General features: G+C 32.3%; 2 protein-coding genes across 4 annotated transcripts in view; both read right to left on the reverse strand.

Moving 5' to 3' along the window:
- The window catches only part of LOC114326099 (synaptotagmin 1), a 103,402-nt gene extending 92,455 nt beyond the window's left edge, over positions 1 to 10,947 (reverse strand). For all 3 annotated transcript variants that reach the window (XM_050662434.1, XM_050662433.1, XM_050662430.1), the window contains exon 1: positions 10,790 to 10,947. The gene's annotated coding sequence lies outside the window, so the exon portion shown is untranslated. The remainder of the gene's footprint in view (positions 1 to 10,789) is intronic.
- A 6,201-nt stretch (positions 10,948 to 17,148) lies between these two features.
- Positions 17,149 to 25,254, reverse strand: part of LOC114326089 (matrix metalloproteinase-25-like) — a 36,278-nt gene continuing 28,172 nt past the window's right edge. The window contains exons 9-11 of the mRNA XM_050662428.1: positions 22,485 to 22,607; positions 19,340 to 19,480; positions 17,149 to 17,363 (exon numbers count right to left, since the gene is read on the reverse strand). Of these exons, the coding sequence (XP_050518385.1) occupies positions 17,209 to 17,363; positions 19,340 to 19,480; positions 22,485 to 22,607 (419 nt within the window). The 3' untranslated portion in view covers positions 17,149 to 17,208. The remainder of the gene's footprint in view (positions 17,364 to 19,339; positions 19,481 to 22,484; positions 22,608 to 25,254) is intronic.

The raw sequence follows: 25,254 nt of genomic DNA on the forward strand, positions 1-25,254 counted from the left end.
TTTTTTCTATCATTTGTGACGCACTGAAAAATGCCCATGAAAATGACCATAACAATATATTATTAAAAAATCACTTTATCACTTTTCCTGTTTTCTCGATTGAGAATTAGTTTTTGTTGTACAGTATATAAATTATTACAATCACTGAATACATAGTTAGTGAAAAAATTATCATATTAATTAACTGAATTAATGATGCAATTATATAACGGAATATAATTATATAAACGGAATATATGTGCGTTGGAGGTATACAGCAGGATCTAGCGTTGGAAAATGAAATAACTATTAATCACTGTCAGGAATATAAATACTTGGGTCTTACAAGTACACAAGATGGAACGTTGGACAAGAATATCCAAGAAAGGTGCACACAAGGAAGGAAAGCTATCGCATTATTGAACAAAATCCTATGGGACCAAAGTATCTCCAAAGAAAATAAACGTAACATCTATAACAGCATTGTTAAGAGCATTATAACATACAGCAGCGAAGTTTGGCCACTTAAAGCAAAATCCGAAAATATGCTCAGAACAACTGAAATGGACTTCTGGAGAAGATCTGCTGGTATATCAAGAATACAAAAAATCAGAAATACAAGAATATTGGAGATAATGGATGTAAAGCATGCAATAATGGACGATATAAAAACAAAGCAACTAGGATGGTTTGGCCACGTACAACGTATGGAAGAAGACAGATTACCCAAGCAAGTGCTACGATGGGCACCAAAAGGACGGCGGAAGAGAGGAATACATAGGAAAAGCTGGATAGAAGGAATCCAAAGGGAAATCGGAGAAAGAGGCTTGAACGAAGACATGTGCTACGATCGAGAGCAATGGCGATTGGGAATCGGAAGACGTCGTAGAACGTTATGAACCGATTATATATATATATATATATATATATATATATATATATATATATTATATATATATATATATATATATATATATATATATATATATAATGATGCAATTATACAAGTAACAGTTATCCAAGAACATTCAAAAGTCATCTCTTTAAAGTTAATGATGACATTTGTCAAGTAATGTTTACAAATCCATACCAGTTTACTACACGTAATTTGCCGCGTAAAGACAGAAAAAGTAGGGATAGCCGTAAAATATTTGCGCTCATGCCCTTAATAAACAGAGAATCAGAAATTAAGGCAAAGATAAACTCGTACTTTACATTGATCTGAAAAAAAAACCCGTACCCTGAAAACTTTTCCCTTGACGGCAGCTAAGATAAATTTATCCAAATGTCCTTGAGTGGGATTAGAGTAACACACTAAGGGGTTTAATATCGAGTCTGGCATCAATTAAGCTCTGTAGAAATCTTCCAATTATCCAGTTTTTTATAACGCTAAGGCAATTTCAATGGCAGTTTCAATATTGAAGCAAAAATGTGAAAAGCTGTTTTAGTTTGTTTAATTACTACGCTTCGCATGTTTATGCAATGCGGTTTTTGTTAAGCTTAGAATTTTGAGAAAGAACAAAGAGACTTTTCAGATGTTTTAAACAATTTTGTTCCATTTTTGGGTAATAATCACACTAGCGAAAAACGTTTTGGTTTGTATACACCGATATCTAGTTAAACATTTTATATAATTGATGGTTTATAAGTCATATTCTGATTCTCAGTCACCACTACATTCTCTTTTGACCCATGTCCACAACTAGTACAATTTCTTTCATTTCACCATCGATAGCTATCCTCTTTTCAACTTGTTCGTGGTCTACCTTTTCTACGTCTATCCTGTAGCGTTCAGTCTACCATATGCTTTGGTAATCCATCTTCTCTCATTCTCTGAACGTGACCAGACCAACACTTTAGATGTTTGTATTTTATAATCAAGTATTTTCTATGGGAAATAAGCCACAATTTTACTAAAACATGAATTTATTAACGTTTCGAAGCCCAAATCGGGTGTCGTTGTTCTTCTAATAATTTATTTAATCTGACTCATTTATATTGGCAATTCAGACGTATATTTTACATTTTAAAGTAGAAGACTTTAAAATGATATCGCCAATATTTATGAGTTGCGTTCCTGGGACGACTTTACTAAAAGATAGTTCATTCGATTACATGAAATCAATCTCAACTCAAGAATATCCGTCGCAAAAAAATCATAGCCTGTGATCTGTCTTTAAAAAGACAACCAAATCCAACGATGACAGTAAAATTCTCGCGTTAGAGATTCCATAGTAAATCACGAGTGACTTCCTCTTTCAGTATGGGTAACCACATCCTACTGCATTCTACTGAGGAATTTGCGACACAATTGGTTTCATTTAGCATAATTAGAGCCGCTTCTTTGATTTTTCTCTTTTTACTATCTGATTCTTTCAGGACTATACTTGAATCTCTCCATTGAACTTTATGTTCATTATCCCATGCGTGTTGGCATATTTGAGATCTATCAAATTCTCTATTTTTAATATAAGACTGATGTTCACTTATTCTAACGTTTAATGGTCTTGATGTTTCACCTAAATAAAATTGTTCGCATTCACAAGGTATTTTATAAATGCAATTCTTTGTTCTTTCGTGATTTACTATGGAATCTCTAACGCGAGAATTTTACTGTCATCATTGCATTTGGTTGTCTTTTTAAAGACAGATCACATGCTATATTTTTTGCGACAGATATTCTTGAGTTGGGATTGATTTCATGTAATCGAATGAACTATCTTTTAGTAAAGTCGTCCCAGGAACGCAACTCATAAATATTGGCGATATCATTTTAGAGTCTTCTACTTTAAAATGTATAATATACGTCTGAATTGCCAATATAAATGAGTCAGATTTAATAAATTATTAGAAGAATTTTTTTTTACTTAGCAACAACATTTTTGTTTATTTTAATAGTATTTTGTATTTTGACAACGAAACCCGATTTGGGCTTCGAAACGTTAATAAATTCATTTTTTAGTAAAATTGTGGCTTATTTCCCATAGAAAATACTTAATTATAAAAATGCCACAAGGAAATAGCTTCAGAACAACATTTGTATTTTATATAGTCATTCATCGTGTTTTCAACGTTCGTAAATCTGCGGATATTCTCATTGATAACTCTTTCTCGACATGACCTTCCAGCTGACCTCCTTCAGAAGTCCATTTCCATGGCTAGAAATGTTTTTCTCCTTCTGATTTTTAGTGGCCAAATTTAGGAACCCATTGTGACAACACTCTGTATAATGGTCTGGTATATCCTTATATTGATTTCTTTGGATAAGTTTTTGTCCAAAAGAATCGCGTTCATAATTTTTATGTCTTTTCATTATTGCATAATTCTGTGTTTTATTGTTTCTTCCATTACGTCATCACGCCCAAATGGATAACGTCACTAGTATGATATATGTGTTACCGGCCAAACCCGATTTCAGGACAAACTAGTTTGGCCTAGGCCAAACTAATTTGTCCTGAACGCGTTAGGATAAACTAATTTGGCCTAGGTCAAACTAGTTTGTCCTAAACGACATAGGATAAACTAGTTATGCCTAGGCCAAACTAGTTTATCCTGATATTAATACGGACACTGCAGGATAAACTAGTGAGGCCTAGTATAAACATTATAGTATGTATACCTACAATGCCAAAATAAATAGATAAACTGAATAAAATACCCTGTAATTGGATGTAAAACAGTCACTTTTATTAAAACGATAATGATTCGGCATAAACTAATGGACAATTGGAAGTACAAACATCATCATTCTCTTTGCCTTATCCCTATGAGGGGTCGGCTTCCCTAATTGCGTTTCTTCACACAATTCTATCTTGGGTCATATCAATGTTAATCCCCTTTACCAACATGTCCTGCCTTATGGTCTCCCCCCAGGTCCTTTTTGGTCTTCCTCTCCTACTCCTTCCAGGAATCTGCACTTCAGCTATTCTTCGTATTGGGTGATTAACGTCTCGACGTTGAACATGACCAAACCATCTTAACCTATGCTCTCTCATTTTGGCATCAACTGGTGCCACACCTAGACTTCCCCTAATATACTCATTTCTAATTTTATCCTTCTTTGTCACTCCACTCATCCATCTAAGCATTCTCATTTCCGCCACATACATCCGTTATTCCTCTTTCTTTTTCACTGCCCAACATTCAGTTCCGTACATCATTGGTCTTATGGCTGTTTTATAGAATTTTCCCTTCAGCTTCATTGGAATTTTTCTGTCACACAACAAACCACTCGCTTCTTTCCACTTAATCCATCCAGCCCTAATTCTACTGCATGCATCTTCATCTATTTCTCCATTACTCTGTAATACCGATCCTAGGTACTTAAAACTATTACTTTTCACAATTATTTCACCATCTAAAAATACCATTTTATTTGTAGTAACTCCATCTTTAAATGAACATTCCACTTCATTCTCTGTTCTTGTCCTACTAAGTTTTAAACCTTTTCCCTCCAGAGCTTGTCTCCACTGTTCCAGTTTGTGTTCTAAGTCTCTTTCACTATTTCCTACTAACACTACATCATCAGCATACATTAGGCACCATGGAATGCTACCCTGTAGTTTTGCTGATATCTGGTCCAAAACTAATAAGAATAAATAAGGACTAAGCACCGAGCCTTGGTGCAATCCTACTTTCACCTGCAATTTATCAGTCTCTCCCACACCTGTCCTAACACTAGTCGTTACTCCCTTATACATATCTCTCACAATCTTTACATATTCGCCAGGGACTCCTTTCTTATTGAGTGCCCATCACAGAATCTCTCGAGGAACTCTATCATATGCTTTCTCAAGATCAATGAATACCATATGAGCATTGGTCTCTTTCCATCAGTTGCCTTACAATGAATTATCCGTCTATCAATTACCCTCTCCCATATTTTCATGGTGTGGCTAAGTAGTTTTATAGCCCTGTAGTTTGTACATTGTTGTATGTCTCCCTTGTTTTTGTAGACAGGTACTAATATACTGCTTCTCCATTCGTCTGGCATTTGTCCAACTTCCATAATTCTATTAAATAGACCTGCTAGCCAACTTATTCCTGTCTCTCCCAATGCTCTCCATACTTCCCCAGGAATATCATCTGGTCCGACTGCTTTTCCTTTCTTTATTTTTTGAAGCGCTTGAGCCACTTCCTCGTTTGTTATTCTGGTAACCATTGCTGTTACTGTCTCCGTTAACTCCACAGGCTGTCTGTCAAATTCTTCATTTAATAAATTGTCAAAATACTTTCTCCATCTCTTTTTGACAATCTTTTCGTGAATTAGTATTTTGTTATTTTTATCTCGGGTACATCTAATCTGATTAAAATCTCTTGCTTTCTTTGCTCTCTGTTTGGCTATTTTATATATCTTTGCTTCGCCTTCCCTGGTATCAAGTTGATCGTATAGGTTTGAATACGCTTCTGCTTTAGCTTTTGCTACTGCTACTTTCGCTTCCTTTTTGGCGACCATATAGTTTTGTAGATCTATGTCCGATCTGGTTTCTTGCAACTTTTTATATAATTTTCCCTTCTCTTTTATTTTTCCTTGTACTTCATTTGGAAGTAAAAACAATCATATAAAAAATATTCAGTGTTTTTTGTTTTTTAAAACAATAATTGTACCTCAATTATAAAAATTATTATAGGTTTTTTCATGGAGTGCTTTGGTAACACTTAGAATTGCGGATTATCATTGTCTTCTTGCACTTGCAACTATTTATGGAACAATTTTTATTGCAGGTGTATTTGAAAAAAAAACCTTGTTCTGATTCAACTGAATCTCGGGTAGCTGCAACCATTAAAGATATTTTAGAGCCTTGGTTTAGGACTTTCGACTTCATTTTTAAAGCAAGAAATCATAAATGACATTCAGGATGAAGATAACTTAAGGAAGGTAATAGACAATAATTGCAATGTTAATCTAAGAGAAGATAGTGATGCTAACAGGCAAAGGTGAGCTTAGAAGCATCATTAGAGTTATTCTTCAGACAAATGACGAAGGATTTTACAAAGTTGGTACCAAACTTGGTGTCCTTCAGAACCTACATTCTGGGTTTATTTTTTCTTACTTAACACATTCACGGATACGGCTTCATATGCAGACATTCACGTCCCTTTGTAGGTGTCTGCATATGCAGTCGTGTCCACGAATGTGTTAATAAGCTACAAGAAATTCAGTTGGTTCAGGACAAGGTCTTGTCAATTGCATCTGCAACAAAAACTGCTCCACAAACAGATGCAAGTGCAAAAAGGCAGTGATACTTTGCAATGATAAATGTCACCAAAGCACTCGATAGAAAAATAAATAATTTTTATAATCGAGGTTTATTATAATATGATTGTTTGTATTACCAATTGTTCATTAGTTTTAACGACAAATCATTATCGTTTTAATAAAAATAACTATATTACATCCAATTACAGAGTATTTTATTCAGTTTATCTATTTATTTTGGCTTTGTAGTTATACTATAATGTTTATACTAGGCTGTACTAGTTTATCCTGCAGTGTCCGTATTCATATCAGGATAAAATAATTTAACTAGTTTATCCTATCGCGTTTACGGCAAACTAGTTTATCCTAACGCGTTCAGGACAAACTAGTTTAGCCTAAGCCAAACTAGTTTAGCCTAAGTCAAACTAGTTTGTCCTGAAATCGGGTTTGGCCTGTAACATATATACGAAAAAATCATAATTTAAAAATAAAAATCGACCTGTTTCGAGATTTATCTAAAAAATCGCCAATTCTCGAAAAAATTAATTTATTCCATAATTTTGCCTCTCACTGGATATGTATAACAAATTTTATGCATTATATAACAGGATACTTCACTTCAACGGAAATAATATAAAAATGTGGACGTATTCAGACGAAATACCTACTAAAAAACTTTTATGTACGTATTAACCCCAAAATCTACTTGCCAGTATCACACAATCTTTTCCTAAGTTGGCATTTCACCAAATCTAGAACATCTCAAATAACCTTGTACACTGGGTATAACTAACAAGAGACGTGCATATATATTATCGAGCCAAGAATAAGAAAAAACAATGGAGAAATGGGGCGATAAAACATGAAAAATTAAGTTATTCTGGAGCAAAAATTTCAGAACTAAAATAATGTTAGTCTTATCTGCAATAAGACCTTAATTTTGCATTTTTCGCTCTAGTAAGTAGAGATGAAGATAAATAGTCCAGCGAAATAAGGTTTTTCTGGTGGTACCAGTAGCGAATCTACGAGGAGGGAAAGTGGGGAAATTTCCCCCGCTAACAAGGTCCAAAATTAAAGAAAAAAATGTTGAAACGTAAAAATATATTAACTGACATGAAACTCAAGCCACAGACAGATAAATTCAACCCAATAAACACATTATACTAAATTAACAATCAAGATGCAGTAGAAATAAACAAATCAAGACACGTTAAATGCTACTAGGAGCACCCCCGAATCATAATTTACAATGTATATACATTGAAAATCTTAAATCATGATTTCCAAAGTTTATACATTGTAAATTATGATTCAGGACTGCTCCTAGTAGTATTTAAGGTGTCTTGATTTGTTTATTTCTACTGCATCTTAATTGTAATTTAGTATAGTTAAGAAAATTATGGAAACTTAATGCATATAAGTTATTATTTATGTCTTATATGTAGCTTGGGTTTATCTTTTTACGTCTTTTGGTTTTCATTGGAAGTTCCCCTCCTAAGGCAAATTCCCCCTCCCTAGGCAAATGTCTAGATCAGCCAATGGGTGACACTGACCCCTCCAGACAAACAGCAGTTGTTTTGAATAGTATGAACCTCTATAACAAGAAACTATGTTTCCTGCAGTGGATTATTTGGACTTATTTGGACTCCTAACAGGATAAATTGGAATCACAGATAAAGAACAGAGAAGAACAGCAAGGATTCAGAAAAAACAGGTCGACGACGGGCCCAATATTTGTCATGAAACTAGTGAAAGAGAAGTCGATAGAATATAACAAACCTGCATATATTTGCTTTGTAGACCTAACGAAAGCATTTGACAGAGTCAGACTTAGCGATATAATAAAGAAAATTAAGCAAAAAAGTATACCGGCAAACATTGTTGAGGTCATAAAACAAATGAACAATAACAACACGACAAAAATTAAAACAAAAGACACCACTACGGTCAACATACCAACACCAGGAGGAATCAGGCAGGGAGACAGCCTCAGTCCATTTCTATTCAATCAAGCCTAGTGTGCTATGCGAAGAAAATGACTCATTCTTGATTGCAGAGGACGAGGATGACCTACAAAGACAACTTTATCGATTCTATCAAGCATGTCTACGACTTAACATGAACATATCCACGCAGAAAACAAATCGCATTATCATTGCCTAAGACCCAATTATATGCAAGAACCAAGAGGGGAAACCCATAGAACAGCTAAACCAGTTCAAATATCTAGGTGTAGAGTTATCAAGTTATCATGACCCAGCCAGAGACCTAAGAGGACAAATTAACAAGGCCGCTGTCTTGTCCGGATGTTTCAGAGATGTGGTCTGGAATAACCCATATATAAGAATGGATAGCAAAGTTAGAATTTATAAAACTTGCATCAGACCTGTTATGGGCTATGGCATTGAATCAAGAAAAGATACCAATAAAACCAAAAGCATGCTACGAACAGCCAAAATGAAGACAGTAAGAGCAATAGAAGGGAAGACAAGAAGGGATAGAATACGAAACAACATAATCAGGGAACAATGTGTAGTAAGATGGGGTAGGCCCCAAAGACGAAGAAAATGACTCATTCATGTAAAAAGAATGTATGAGCACAGACTACCAAGAATTGCGCTAGAAGGAAAAGCAGCTGGCAAGCGTCCACTGAGAAGACCACCAAAAAGATGGAGAGATAGCTGGCAGTTTACGTCTCAAGAACGTCGGAATTAACAGATCGATAGATCTACAACACGTGTAAGAAGAAGAAGAAGATACTATTCAAAACAACTGTCTTTCGTCTGGAGGGGTCAGTGTCACAAACAGGGTAGGTACTTTTCTCTGAACTAATAGGAGTGTCAGTTCTTATCAATCAGTTTGCAGTAATGCTTGAAGAGCCGTTGAAAGCTATACTAACATATAAATTTTTAAAATACGGTCTTGAGAATTAAAAAAAAATAAATAAACAAGAAATTGAATGAATTAGAACTAAATAAAGTTTGCTCAATTTACAGATCTCAATTGTCACTAACTTTTTAAGAACCATTTAGGGCCGGTATTTCAATAGCTACTTAAGCTTTTGCTTCTGAGGTAAAAACCACTACTGTTGACATTTAATTTTATCTTGTCATCTGTATCAATGTTATTTTTACTTCATTTAATTTTGTGTACATGGTACATGTGTTTTTAGTTTATTGTCTATATTTTCTCTGGTTATATTTTTATTGTTATTTTGCATAAGCAATAAATCCGTCTTTGTAATTTTGTTTATTGGATATATTCCTTAAAATGTCAAATTGGAATGTAAGTTTATTTTTGTAAAATAAATATACCTACCAAGCATTGTAGAAATAAACAATTTTCATGTACCTACACCTTCCAAAATTAGTAAGAATTTTAATAATCGTTATTACGATTAATACATTAATAGATTATTATTTAATAATCCAATAATAACGTTATTACTTAAAAGTTAGTTTTCAAAACAACTCTATAATTAATAATCTATAGAAATAACCTCAAAAAACGGAAAACAAATTTTAAGCAAAGGCTTAAACCAACTCCCGCGCGAGCTTAAAATTATTTGGTTTAAGCCTAGGCTTAAGCCTCAAATTGAAGTGGAAATACAGGCATCTAAGCTTAAGCAACGGCTTAACGTAAGCTTTGGCTTAAGTGAGGTTGGAAATACCGGCCCTTAGAGTATATAACGTTTACTTCTAAATATACATTTATTATAAAAAAACACACACACGTACACACATAAACACCTATCCATCAACCTATTATGTTCTATCTATAAAAATTATCATATAAATAAGTCCTCGTCCATTTAACATAGAAACTGCATTAAAAACTATATAAAACATCCAATTTTTTTATATCGAATTAGTTTGTGCAATTAGACATATCACACAGACTTGAAAAAAAGTATAATTTATTCCAAGATGGCGAATGGTTTACTGATATGGTGTTATTGATACTATTGTAGTCGATTTAATAATGGTAAATAAATTCACGATTAATGAATTTTCATATAACTCGATCAAGTAAAGATATCTATAGATATAACTTTTGTAAATAATTTAGCAGATACATACTTGGCATCTAGTGATTTTTACCATGGAGATGTCGCCCCTGATGACCTACCAATTCTTGATGGATTTTAATGACATTTGGACAAATATTTTACCAATTTCATATGATAAATTAACTCTTCAATGATATGCTTGAATAACTTATTTCAAGTTGTGTAACAACTAATATTTTATGAAGAAAATACAATAAATTTTAATGTAGCTGTATAGATTTTATAGATTTGTGCCAAAAGCTCATTAAAATCTGTAAATTTTATTAAATAAACTTCTGTAGAACATCTCATACGCTAATATATTTCAAGAAGATGTATAATTTGTTCGTTGTGATATGTTTTCTGTGCTTCAATATATAAATGATTAAAGAGCACTATGTTTAGAGCACTTTTATATTCTATAAAACACAAAACTCACAAGAAAAATCTAATAGATAATAATATCTATATACGTCTTTTATGAAACATTTTGGCAGTTTTCCAAATAAAAATCCTGCAGGATTACATCTACGATATTTATTAACTAAAAAAATTAGACTTACATGCTCTGTTTTTCTCTATGGATGATATCAATGGTTGCCGAACATTTTATTCACCGACGTATCACTTAACGCGAATTACTTTAGTCAAATATAGGAATTTTCACTGACTGAACTGGTTTGTTTCTGTAAGATGGCTGCCGCCAGCACCCTATAGAATCGATAATTCGACTTTTCCAGATACGCAGGATCCAGAGAGGTCCTGCATAGGCGCATGCACCTTTTTCTAGTGGGTATATTTTGAATATGGTACTAAATATGCATTAAATATATTTTACTAAACTTTAAACTGTGAAACTTAACATATAGGGGATTGCATATAGATTTTCACTTCGGAAAAAATCAAACAAGATAGAACTTTTTGTAATTTCATTAAGAAATGTTTAATAAACAACATATCAAAAAGTTCTACTCGAGAAGCGGGTGCTTCATTTTTTATTAAACAAATGAATTGCGAACATAGATGTTTTTTTAAGTAACTCCGAAACTATAAATTTTTGAAAAAAAACCGACTTCGCCATTGAAAATTTCAGAAAATTTTTCTAAAATTAAATCTGTAGCTTCTATAATTTTTTATTTATAACGCTAAAGTCACCCTTCTCACAAACATTGGCGCACTGTAAACTAGCGTACGGCGAATCACGGTTGAGTTATTTTAATGTAATTCTTTAAATAATCGATCAAATGAAATTTTACAAATTGAACATGGAAGAAGAATTATTAAGCTATGTTAGAGTTATAATAAAAAGAAACGAAATGTATGGGCATAAGTACGGTGTGGGCTGAAAATGAGACTTACATGATTTTTGTTTAAAAATGATTTAAAAATGTGTAACTAATACAATTTTTCTTATAAAACTTTCAATTTTGCACAACTTACCTTTCAATCATCTTACTAAACGATGTTTCATTCAAAAATATCTTAAAAATTTAGTTCAAATGATACGACACGTCTCAAAAAATGTAATTTTTGAAAACTTCATAGTTTTACAGAATTAACACCACTTTAAGACGGTATTACTCAATTTTCTACAAATCTATTACATTTTTATAGGTGTTTTTTTAAAGCTTAGGATGTATTCTTTCAAATGCACTAAATTATTTTACTTTAGAAATGAAATAAACTATTTCTTTTTGAGAAAATTAAGAAAGATAACAAAAATGTAATACAAAAACCGAAAATTACCAGCTAAAAAAATGTTTACACAAAGTGATCAAACTTTTTACTGTAAAACTTATCTAAAATTGATTCAACAATAAGCTTCAACAATAATAAATGTTCAACAAAAAAAAAATTTTTTTAGCTCTTATACATTATGTCTGCGAGACTTGGAACCTATTGATAACTTTTTTATTATCAGTCTTACGAAAAAAGTTATTCTTTATAAAATACTCTGTATCGTATATATTCTAAGATACAACCATCAAACATAAAATTTTATTAATTATATACGAGGTATGTCAAAAAATATGAATTTCACTCAAGAGTAAAGTACATAAAATTGTTATAAAGAAAAGTTGTTTGGAATTAAAAAAATATGTTTTAGTGTTCAACTACATCCTTCTAATTAAAATATTGTGAATAATAAAGGCACTTCACTCTTAAGAAAAATTCATATTTTTACATACCTCGTGTAAAACTGAAAAACTTTGATATCTGATAGATGTATCATAGATTTCAGATCAGGGCCCTGATTCTAAATCAAATTTCGACACTAAACAAGTCGCTTTCAATATGGCGACGGTTGAAATGCGATTGTGCGAGCCTTGTGGATTTTAGTTGAACTAACGAAGTGACGTCATGAAATAGCGACTATCGAAATTAATAGCGACTTTAAAAAGGGTGTTGATATTATAATTTCGACTGTCGAAATTATTTGACACGGAGATGAATGAATGGCCAAAAGCGAGGTTAGGTTTAGTTTAGATGTGTTTTGTTTATTTCTTGCAAGGAAAACTAAAGCAAAAGGTATTATATTTAATATAGCTGGGTTGAATTGAAATTTGCTTGTTTTGAGGAATTAGATAGAATAGTATTAAATTAGAAATATAATAATTGAGAATGTCCACAACATGAATCATCAACTCAATGAAAGATGTAAGGTAATAATCTGGGAAAATTAGTAAAAAACAAGAAAAATTAATTACCAGCTATTTTATTGCTGGACATGCTGAAATCAAATCTTAAGATTTCCTATATTAGTAATATAGCTGTGCAAAGTCCACAGAAAGTGTGCTATTTTGTTTATAAACAAATTAGCGCTCCGAAATCTTTTTTTTATTATTGCTCTATAACTCCGAAAATTTTAACTTTAAACCAAAACACTCACATAAAAATTGACAGTAATTTAATTCTGCACATTGATAATTTATTCCAATTTCCTTCGACGGAAATTTTCCTCGGAAAATTCGGGTTTTCCAAACAAAATCTTTAATTTTCAACTAAAATTTGAGGAAAGTAATTATTTATCAATAATTAAATAATTTGGTAACAGTGACATAAATCTTTTTTGTTATAAGTGTCTTGAAGATATGAAAATTTGTATGTACAAAGAAGACCGGAATTAAAAGGTATCTGATGGTTCAAAGATTAAAATCCTGTTGTTTATAACTCTGTCGCAAATGCCGGTCAAATTTGACCGGTTATACCTGGAATCACTCCTCGCAATTCAATTTGTTTTTCTTCGAAAAGGACACAGAAGCCGTGCCCTTTTCAACAGCGTTAACTTAATTTAATTAAATCTAATATTTTCTGAGGGGTTCTATTTGTTTATAAGCCAAAAAATTGTTTCTTTATAACATTCCTGAGACCGCTCAAATGGTCCAATTTCAATCCTGTAAGGTACGTTGAATAGGTATAGTGCTTTTTTATACGAAAATCATAGTTATTCTGGTGTATCATAATCTTTCTGGTTATTATTTCGACCGAAATTTTTTAATTAACATTTTAATTATTGCTAAACTATTGGTTAGATTGTCGCCTGTTTCCTGATATACAGAGAGGGGCTAAATTATGGAATAAATTCATTTTCTCTAAAATGGACGATTTTAGAGAAAAATCCCGAAACAGGTCGATTTTTATTTTTAAATTAAATTTCTTGGCATATATTTCAAACTAGTGACGTCATCCATCCGAGCGTGATGACGTAATCGATTATTTTTTTAAATAGGAATAGGGGTTCGTGTTGTAGCTCATTTACAAAGGCGTTCAATTCTCTATTCAGTATTATAAACATTAATATCATTATTTATACAGGGAGGCCAAAAAAATTTTTAAATTAAATTAATTGACGCAAGAAGAAGAATGCATGTAATTTATTTAACTCAAAATATATTCTATTGCTGTCAGAAAATAGAAAAAAATGTTTATTTTGCAAATAAACATTGCTTTTAGCTTAAATTAAATGTTCAAACTGCCAATAGGTAGGAGCATTGATTAATAAGTACGTAGGAGGGAGGCTGTTTGTGATTTAATTTAAGCGAAAAGAAATGCTTATTTGTGAAATAAACCTTTTCTTCTATTTTCTGACAGCAGTACAATGTATTTTGAGTTAAATAAATTACATACATTCTTCTTTTTGCGCCAATTAATTTAATTCAAAAATGTTTTTTGGCAACCCTGTATAAATACCTAATGAGAATAATGTTTATATTACTGAATAGAGAATTGAACGCCCTTTCAAATGACCTACCACACGACCCCTATTCCCATTAACAAAATTATCGATTACGCCATCACGCTCAGATGGATGACGTCACTAGTAAGAAATATATGCCAAAAAATTCTAATTTAAAAATAAAAATCGACCTCTTTCGGGATTTTGCTCCAAAATCGCCCGTTTTAAAGAAATGAATTTATTCCATAATTTAGCCCCTCTGTATAATCTATTATAATAAATCTTTCATGTCATCAATTATTTAATTATTGATAAATAATTAGGTACTTCCCTAAAATTTTAATTGAAAATTGCAGATTTTTTGGGAAAACTCGGATTTTCTGAGTAAAATTTTTGTTGAAGGAAATCGGAAAAAAAAATAACTTTGTGCAGAACTAAATTACGGTGAATTTTTATTTGAGTGTTTTTGGCTCAAAGGAAAAATTTTAGGAGTTACAGACCACTAATTGAAAAATAAAGAAGATTTAGAAGGGCTAATTTGTTTATAAATAAAATAACACACTTTCTGCGGACTTGTCATACCCCATATTACTAATAAAGTAACGCATAAATCCGTTATTTCGTAAACTGGTTACTTTAGGAAAATTCCCGAAACACGTCGATTTTTATTTTTAAATTACGGTTTTTTTGGCATATATATCATACTAGTGAAGTCATCCATCTGGGCGTGATGACGTAATCGATGATTTTTTTAAATGAGAATAGGGGTCATATGATAGCTCATTTAAAAGGGTATTCAATTCTCTATCCAAGAATATAAACATTAACATAATTATTTATACAGTGTGTTCAAAAAACATTTTTTAATTAAAATAAGTGAGACAAAAAGAAGAATATAATGTAATTATTTAATTCAAAATACATTTTACTACTGTCAGTAAACAGAAAAAAATTTTATTTGACAAATAAACATTGATTTTCGCTTAAACGAAATGTTCAAACTGCCAAGCAACAGGTGGGTGGCAGCTTTAACATTGAATTTAAGCAAAAAACAATATTTATTTCTCAAATAAACATTTTTTTCCTGTTTTCTGACAACAGTAAAATGTATTTTGAATTAAATAAATTACGTACATTCTTCTTTTTGTTTCAATTATTTTAATTAAAAAAATGTTTTTTGAACACCTTGTATAAATAATTAGGTAAATGTTTATATTAGTGAATAGAGAATTGAATACCCTTTCAAATGACCTATCACATGACCATTCTCATTTAAAAAAATCATCGATTACGTCATCGCGCCCAGATGGATGACGTCACTAGTATAATATATATGCCAAAAAATCTGAATCTAAAAATAAAAATCGACCCGTTTCAGGATTTTTCATTAATGTCGCTGGTTTACGAAATAATGAATTTATGCGTTACTTTATGGACGCACTGTATATGCAATCTTAAGATTCGATTTTAGCAATAAAATAGCTGGTAAATAATTTTTCCCAAAAATTGCATTTTTTTCGATAATTTTCCCAGACTATCAACAAGTTCCAATAAACGGGAGCGCCAACCCAAATTCTGAGCAGTCTCAACATGATAAGGTTAATATCCCCAGTTGTAACTAATATCGAAATGAATAAGAATCGCTATATTCTGCGGCTGTCATGGCGGTGTCGAAATGAAATTGCGACTGTCGAAATGAATTAGAATCAGGCCCCAGGTAGAGCAGTTTATGAAGAATAACTTTTTTTCGCAAAACTGATAATAAAATAGTTACAATAATTGTAATAAAATGATGATGGGTATCCGTAATTACAGAAAGAATTAAAAAAAAAAATTTCGGTTAGAATAATGTAATTGTATATTAAAACATAGTTTTTAATTTCAAACAACTTTTCATAATAGCATTTTTTTATATTCTGAAGTAAAAAGGTACTTTACTCACTCTTTAAAGAAATTCATATTTTTGACATAACTCGTATAAAATTGATAAAATTTGATATCTGGTGGTTAAGTTTTAGATTTTTGAATATCGAGAGTATTTTATGAAGAATAACTTTTTTTCGTAAAATTGATAATAAAAAAGTTTTCCATGTGGTTTCTAGCTACGCAAACATACTGTATAAGAGCTTCTGTGTAAGAATTTTCAAATTTTAATGCCATATTCGGATTAAGCATAATCAAAAACAAAATAGAAACATATTTCATCAAAGTAAAATGATGAATTCAACGATATTTTTAAAATATTTATACAAAACAATTGTTATTGTTTAAAAAATTAATAAACAATTAGCGGCCAAATCTGCGAGTAGAACTTTTTACTTTAACATGTATATAAACTAACAAAAAAAGTTTTAGAAAAATATAAGCTTGTTTGAATTATTCCGAAACAATGCATATTTTCGTTCTAATTGCATTCCACTAATAATTAATGATATAATACAACAAATAAATACAGAAAAATATCGGAGAAAATTTAGAAGAATCGAATATAGAGATGATATCCAAGCAGAGGAAATAGAAATCAAATAAGAATAACTACAAAAAAAATACAAGAAACATCTGGAGTTGGTAAAATATGATAGACATTTATGACGAGTCCTACAGACTCTGTCTTATCCCGCAGAGGTCTAACGAATTCGTCACTCCAGTTGCTGTTAATTCTAACTTCAAACTTTTCAAACACCTTGTGTAGATGCTTGTACCATCTAAATTATTATTTCACGCCGTTAAAAAAATAAAACCATGTACTAAAAAGACTATTTATTACATAACAACAATACATAACAAAAATAAATATATTCAAGATCACGGATCTCGTAAAAACCAACTTAAAACTATATTGTTCTTCTCCGGGCATCCAAACCAATAAGTAGGGGTAGGCATCGGCGAATCGTCAGTTGCCATGATCCAGTCGTTGTCGAATTTCCAGAAAAGACCTCCTCTAAAGAAGTAAGTGAAGCCTAGAAAATAAATGAATATATCTAGATGAAATAAAATTAAGCTATAAGCGACGAATATACTTCTATAATATATTTATATACAATACGTAGTATAAAAACAAATCCTCGTAAATGAACCCAAAATAAATGTTAGCGGCGTTTGGATGGGTAGGACAAACGACGATCTTTAGTCAAAACCCCAAAAACCATGACAACAGCTGTTTAAATATTCGACCCAGGTGAGGTGTGGGACGGAAGCGGCCTATAAATCTCTGGTCGAAAGACAAGAAAAAATATTGCCCGAAGTACTACTACAGTAAAACCTGTCAGTAACGGCCACTAAAAATGAAAGAACTATTGGCCGATATAGAAAGGTGGCCGCTATTGCCAGTTTTTGTAGTCTACATATAATTGGTTTGGGAAATTTTTAAACTGGCCGTTAGGACAGGTGGCCGATGTAGGCAGGTAACACAGGTTTTACTGTACTACTATCGGTTTACAGTGGTCTCCGACGCCGTCCGACTCCTAACCGCAATTCTTCTCTATTTAACCATATATCTGGAGAAGTATGGAAGATATAAGTTATGGATTTCCCTTTCCTCCAGTTTTCAACTCCTCCTCCAACTTCTTCTCGGTCTTCCTCTTTTCCTTCTCCCTTGTGATGTCCACGCCAAAATCTGTTTAGGGATCCTGTCGTCAGGCATTCTCTACACATGGCTGTACCATATTAGTTGTTTCTATGTCATCAATTATTGTATGTGTTACTCCCATCATTTCTCGTATTCTCTCATTTGGTATCCGATCTCTTCTTGATTTGCCTGCTGCTCTTCTCCAGAAGTCCATTTCTGTTACTAGTAACATTTTCTCTGTTCTTTGTTTCAGTGGCCAAACTTCACTGCCATATGTGATGACACTTATAAGTATGGTATTGTATATGAGCTATTTGTTCGCTTTAGACATTGTTTTTTCCCACAGAATGCCGTTCATCATGTATCTGGGTTTTCTACCCTGTATGTTTCTGTCTTTTATAGCAGCATCGAGTGTTCCACCTTGAGTTACCTCATGCCCCGGTACTTGTACTCATCACAGTGTTTAATGTATACCCCATCGTCTAATGTAATTGACCGCTTTGTCCCTCCAATATACATGGCTTCAGTTTTCGTAATGTTGACTTCGAGACCCCATTTGTTATATTCTTCTATTAGCTTCCGCGTCATGTAACTCAAGTCGTCATGATCCTGAGCAATCAGAATTTGGTCATCAGCGAAACATGGCGCTTTATAAAAAGTCAAAAAGCGGAAGTGGAGTAATTACGAAACCTGAAACACATCGAATAGAATATATATGGATTGACTATCTAAAGACGTTATATACAGAGGAACAACAAGTGACTTTGGAACCACAGACATCAGAAATTAACATAGACGAAGAAGTTCACATAAACAAACACTAAGTACAAAAAAAAATACTTAAAAGACTAAAGAGCAGAAAAGCTGCAGGTAGAGATGGGATACCAAATGAATTGTTGAACTGGATGAACTGAGGTGAAGCGATAATGACGTATCAATTGACAACATTAACTAACAAGATTAATATACAATGATGAGCGCGCTAACAACCAGCAAAATAGTGCAAAAGATGGAAAACATAATACATTGTGAAACAAAAAGAGATGAAACTAGTGGAGGTGGAAATGATCATTATAAACGTATAAATTAACATTACATTACATAGTTTTCCACCTTTAGACCTCTGTGCCAGTAGTATTTTATAAAATTCTACTGTCAGAGTGTATACGTCTAAAGGTGGGAAACTATGTAATGTAATGGTAATTTATACGTTTATAACGATCATTTCCATCTCCACTAGTTTCATCTCTTTTTGTTACGCAATGTGTTATGTTTTCCATCTTTGCGCTATTTTGCCGGTTATTAGCGCGCTCATCACTGTATAGATCCGTTAGATTGATTCTGTATTTAGCATAATGTAGCACATACCATCTTTCCACGTAATAGCTGAATCTAAATATGAAGGAACTCCCCTCCATCGTTGCATGTGTTGAGGATAACCTGGATCTATCTCGTGTGATGTCTCATTGTATCTCCAGAAACGATCCATGCCATAAAAATATGTTTTCTCTAAAATAATTATAAAGCATTATATTAATTTATAACTTTGAAGACATTTGTGCCTGATTGCACCACGAAATCTTAAGCTACAGCTTAGTTCAGCTCAGATTACAGATAGAGCCGTCTTAGGGCTGGAACATGCCGAAGATACATGGATGTGCGCGGTGTAGGTCGCCATCGCGGTCGCTACATAGATGTCAAAACAAACCTTCATTTTCTTATGAGACCGCACATACCAAGGATGTGTCAACCGTTCACCTACGCGACCTATCATCGCAGTTTACACCGATGTCGTTGCCAAAACAAAATCGTTTGTTTTACATCGCGATCGAGCTTCAATTGGTGGTTTTTAAACCACCTGAGATTCGCCGGAGATACGGCTGGCGTAGTTATTGATTTCTTGTTGTAATCAGGTTGCGACAAGTTTTGGTTATATGGAAAATAGTACCTTAGGTATGTTCTGCCCATCATAGATGTAAACCTCGGCCGCGATCGCGACCTACACCGCGCTCATCCATGTATCTTCGGCATGTTCGTACCCTTAAGTTTCGCTTACGTTGCACCATAATTTTCGATACGCGTGGCAATCCATTGTGGCACGCTGAAAATTGGTCTAAGGTTGCACCTACATTGGATCCGTATTTCTTCGATCCGATATCGGCCGATGTCTAACTGCTTCTCTGCTGTAGCTTCTCCTATCAATCGTCCGATATCGGATCGGATAAATAAGGATCCATGAGTTTATTTTCAAACCGACGCCGACGTCGGATCGGATCGGATCGTAGAAATACGGATCCAATGTAGGTGCAGTCTAAGACTCAATGGTTCAACGCATGTGTTTCGTAAGCAGAACTTAAAGTCCGTCTTAAGCTTAAGATCTGTTGGTACAACCAGGCATTAAACACGTAAAATAAGGAAATAGTCCAGGGTAATAAGGTTTTTCCATGACACTTCAACAGCCAGGGTACTGAAGCGTTTTTTCGACAGGTAATACCTATAAGAACAAATTTTAACTATTTTCTGCGTAGGATCTGGCGGCCATTTTTATTTATATACAATTTAGTTTCAAAGAACGGTCTTTTTTCCTTTTTTTTGCGAATTAATGGAAAACGGTAAGACTTATGGTTTTCTTAGTACAAACATCTTCGAGAGAATGGAAAAAGCTTTAAAATGGCGTATTACAAAGTTTAATACACTCAATTATTGTTAATATAATTGCGAAAAAGGTCGAAATTATTGTAAAAATAAGTATAGAGCTTTGAAATTTTGTCAAATGAGGGTTGTTTGGTGCTTAATATGTGACAAAAATTTCAAAGCGATTTATTCAATTGTTTAAATTTTATTCAAATTGTTTATCCTAGAGAGCTTTTTTTGCAATATCATAAGTCAGAAAAAAATAATGTTAGAACCATTCTACAGGTGTCAAATAAAAGAGCATGAGCTAAACTTTCAAATTGTTTTAAAAACAGTGAATAAAAATGCATTTATTAGTAATAAATAATTATGCAAAGGTATGTTAAATTTTTCCTAATAAACTTTTTATTTTTTTATAAATTATTTATATGTATTACAAGTTTTCATCAATTATAATATATAGCTATTTGTATAACAAGGGAGGAAAGCGCTACTTTTCCTCCCGAGAATGAAGTTTACTGCCCGACGCGTAGCGGAGGGCAGTAATCATTCAAGGGAGGAAAAGGCACTTTACTCCCATGTTATACATATGGTTTTTCCACCGTCCTCAAATTAATAACAAGTTATTTTTCATTTTTACTTGATTTATTTATGTAACTAACCAACAAAATTTATTAAAATTAAAACTAACAAGTAGGTACAATATAACTGTCAACTGTCAAATATAAGTCAAATTATTAATGTAAACATTGTTAAATCAAAATAACAATTTACTGTTTTTTACCATTCTGCAAAATACAGGGTGTTTTATAAATAAACTTTAAAATGTATAGATACTTACGTAATAGAAAATAGATATTGTACAGGGCGTCAATAAGTTATATTTCATGAATGAAATACCATGACGTCACTTTTACTTTTCCTCCCTAGGGAGGAAAAATATTTTCCTCCCTAGGGAGGAAAAGTACAACTTTGCTCCCTACAATCAGCTCCGGAAAAGTAAACTTTCGGTAGAAGTAGGTGGAAAAATAACATTACTTGGTAGTTATGCACCTTATAAACGGTAACAAAATAGATTTTTTGAAAAAAGTTATTCAAAAAGTTTAAAGCATTCAAAAAAAGAAAAATTGACGATACTTTTGCATAATTATTTATTACTAATAAACGCATTTTTTATTCACTTTTTTTAAACCAATTTGAAAGTTTAGTTCATGCTCCTTCATTTCAAAACCTGTTGAATGGTTTTAACATTTTTTTTTCTGACTTATAGTATTGCAAAAAAAGCTCTCTGGGATAAACAATTTTAATAAAATTTAAACAATTGAATGAATCGCTTTGAAATTTTTGTCACATATGAAGCACCAAAGAACCCTTATTTGACAAAAATTTCAAAGCTCTATACTTATTTTTAAAAATAGTTATTGCAAAATTAATTTTTTTGCAATTTCGACCTTTTTCGCAATCATATTAACAACAAATGAGTGTATTAAACTTTGTAATACGCCATTTTAAAGCTTTTTCTATTATCTCGAAGATGTCTGTACTAAGAAAACCATAAGTCTTACTGTTTTCCATTAATTTGCAAAAAAAAAGGAAAAAAGACAGTTTTTTGACACTAATTGTTTATAAATAAAAATGGCCGTCAGATCCTACTCAGGAAATATTTAAACTTTATTCTTATAGGTATTACCTGTCGAAAAAATGCTTCAGTACCCTGGCTGTTGAAGTGTCAAGAACAGAGTATATTTTTTTCTTATTACCTTGGCCTAAAAGTTTCAGATATAAATAAGTATCTATTATTATAGTAATAATGGATTCTGTATCTGGGACTTTCCTATTATCTAGAAAAGGTAAGGTTAGTATAGATTGATATACTTACTATTGCGTTTCCAGTTTTGCACTGCATCTATTTTGGTGACATATTCAGGAAGACCTAGATGAGTCAATGGCTCGGGACTTCTGCTGAGGAAATTGTTTCCTGTGTGAATCCAGAATTTGTCACCTGAAATCATTTCGTTGTATTATTATTAAAATCATTATCATTAACTTTGTTTCCGGGCACTTTTAAATATTTCACTGGTTGAAAATAGTCATCATTAGAGAAACACACAAAGAATCAACAGCAACATATTATGCAGAATATTGTCTTCTTCTTCTTCCTTCTTGTATGTAGGCTTTAAAGCCTGTGTCTTGATCTTTTTCTTGGTCTGCCAATACTTCTTCGTCAATTTGGTGACTTATCTCGCGCTATTCGTACTATCCTATCCTCTGCCATTCTACTAATGTGTTCGTTCCACTCCTGTTTCCGTTTTGTCACCCATCCATTTATGTCTTCTACATCGCATGATCTTCTTATGTTTTCGCTTCTCTCCCTATCCAACAGACATTTCCCTGATATTCCTCGGAGTATTTTCATCTCTGTTGTTTCTAGTAGTCGTCTCGTTTTAGATGTGTCAGGTCTTGTCTCCGCCGTGTATGTCAATGTAGGTCTAATTGCTGCTTTATAGATTCTTGCTTTTGTGTCTTGTCTTAGGCGTTTTTTCTTCCAAATTGTGTCATTAAGAGATTCCGCCACTTTACTCGCTTTTAAGCTTTGTTGTTGTTCTTCCTCTTCAACATCTCCGTAACTGGTTATATCTATTCCCAGATATCTAAATCTTGCTTCTTGCTGTATTATTTTCACATCAATTTCGATTTTACATCGTAGTAGGTATTTAGATGTTGTCATACATTTGGTTTTTTCATGCAGAAAATTGGACAGAATATTTGAACATGCAGAATGTTGGATTATGTCAAAGAGAAAAATGGGAAAATAATACTTATATCCCTTGATAGATGCCACTCACATTTGACAAAAAACAATCAATCAGAGACTCCACTATCATGCACGACTTCCATCATTTTGTTAGGTGGAAGTTTTATCGAGATGGAGAAGAGGAGAGAGGCTATTCGAAAAAGGTATAATTTTTGAAGTTATACTTCTTTACCGGCGATAGAGGGTGATTTTTTATATGTTAAAACCTATCAGCCCGGCGCATGCGCATTATAACTTTGTTCTGATTGGATGTTCAAATGACATGTCAAAAATTATCCGATATGGCAGCTGTGGTTTGGAGGTAAAGGTAAAGGTAAACAAATGTATAATATATTAGTTTTATTGTTGTGAGGACAGAAACAAAAAAGTTCATAATATTGTAGTGACTTTTAAATAGTTTTTAAAAGCAACAGGTACGTAATAATTGTTAATGTATCATTGGTATAAACCTACCTATTTGATCTGCCAAAATACATAGTATGTAATACTTTTATTTATATAATTTGATTACCATCAAAATTTCTATCAATATTCACCTAATATATTGTTTTTTTACTCTATGTTTTGTTGTATTTTTTCAATTCTAAATCATTTCAATTCAAAATTAAAATAATTTGATCAATTTTCAAAATATCAAAATATCACAAGTTTAATCCGTTTAGTTAGTCGATCTTCGTAAATAATGACACATAGTGCCCGTGGCTAAGCGGAGAAGGCGAATGAATTCCAATACCAACCGCTCTTATCAGCGCTGGTTCGAGTCCCAATAGAAACTTTCTTTTTTGTTTTTTTTTTAATACATTTTATGATTGTAAGTATATTTATTATATAATTGTATTTTCAGAAAATACGTATTCAGTTAAAAAAATTTTCGACAATTAATGTTCAGACATCATTTGTGGCTTGTTTAATGTGTTTGTGTGTGTTTTATTCTTTTATTATTTTAATTTTTGGCACTGTTCTAATAAAAATGTTTGAGAAGTTGTAAGTATAAATTAGTTTAATATTTAAACAAAATATAAATAAAAAGTATATTAATTTCGTTTAAATCATATAATAGAAGTATAACTTCTTACGTGCGTACAAAGTACACACACATTCTTTTTTTTTATTAAAAATCCCTTTAAGGGCTACATCACACAACGTTTTCGATTTTATTGAAAATCATCATCAGTGTTAAAACCTAAAAGTAAATATAACCGTTTTAATGAATGCAAATATTAGTCCATTCTTTCACGGTTTTTGCTCTAAATTTTAAAGAACCGCTTGGATTGACATGAAATTTGGCATGAGTATAACTTACATGTCAAAGAAAAAAAGTGATATTGTGCCGATGTGTGCTTTTGCCCTGGGGGTGACTTTCACCCCCTATTGGGGGTGAAAAAATATATGTCCAAAATAAGTCCGGAAATGGGTAAACTGACTAATTTTAAGTAACTTTTGTTCCATAGAGCTTTTTCGCCAAGTCAACAATTTTCGAGTTATTTGCGAGTGAATATGTTCATTTTTCAACAAAATAACCACATTTTCAGACGGCTTTTCGCAAATAACTCAAAAAGTAAGTATTTTATCGAAAAAAACGTGCTTAGAAAAAATATAGCCTATAAAAAAGTAAAAAAAAAATGTGTACGCTTTAGGCCTCTGGATCTCGTAGAACCAGAGTTATAGCCAATGAAAAAGAGATTCATATTCATCAAATTTCAAATAGAATATTTCGACGTGAAATATCCAAAACATTAAGCACTTTTTGGGGAAAACCCATTATAACTGTTTTAAAGTGTTTAAAAAAAGCTTTATTTTTGTTTTTACAAAAAGTTTCTAGCATTAAATTTAA

Source organism: Diabrotica virgifera, chromosome 9, assembly GCF_917563875.1.
Source record: "Diabrotica virgifera virgifera chromosome 9, PGI_DIABVI_V3a".
NCBI classification, from domain to species: Eukaryota; Metazoa; Arthropoda; class Insecta; order Coleoptera; family Chrysomelidae; genus Diabrotica; species Diabrotica virgifera.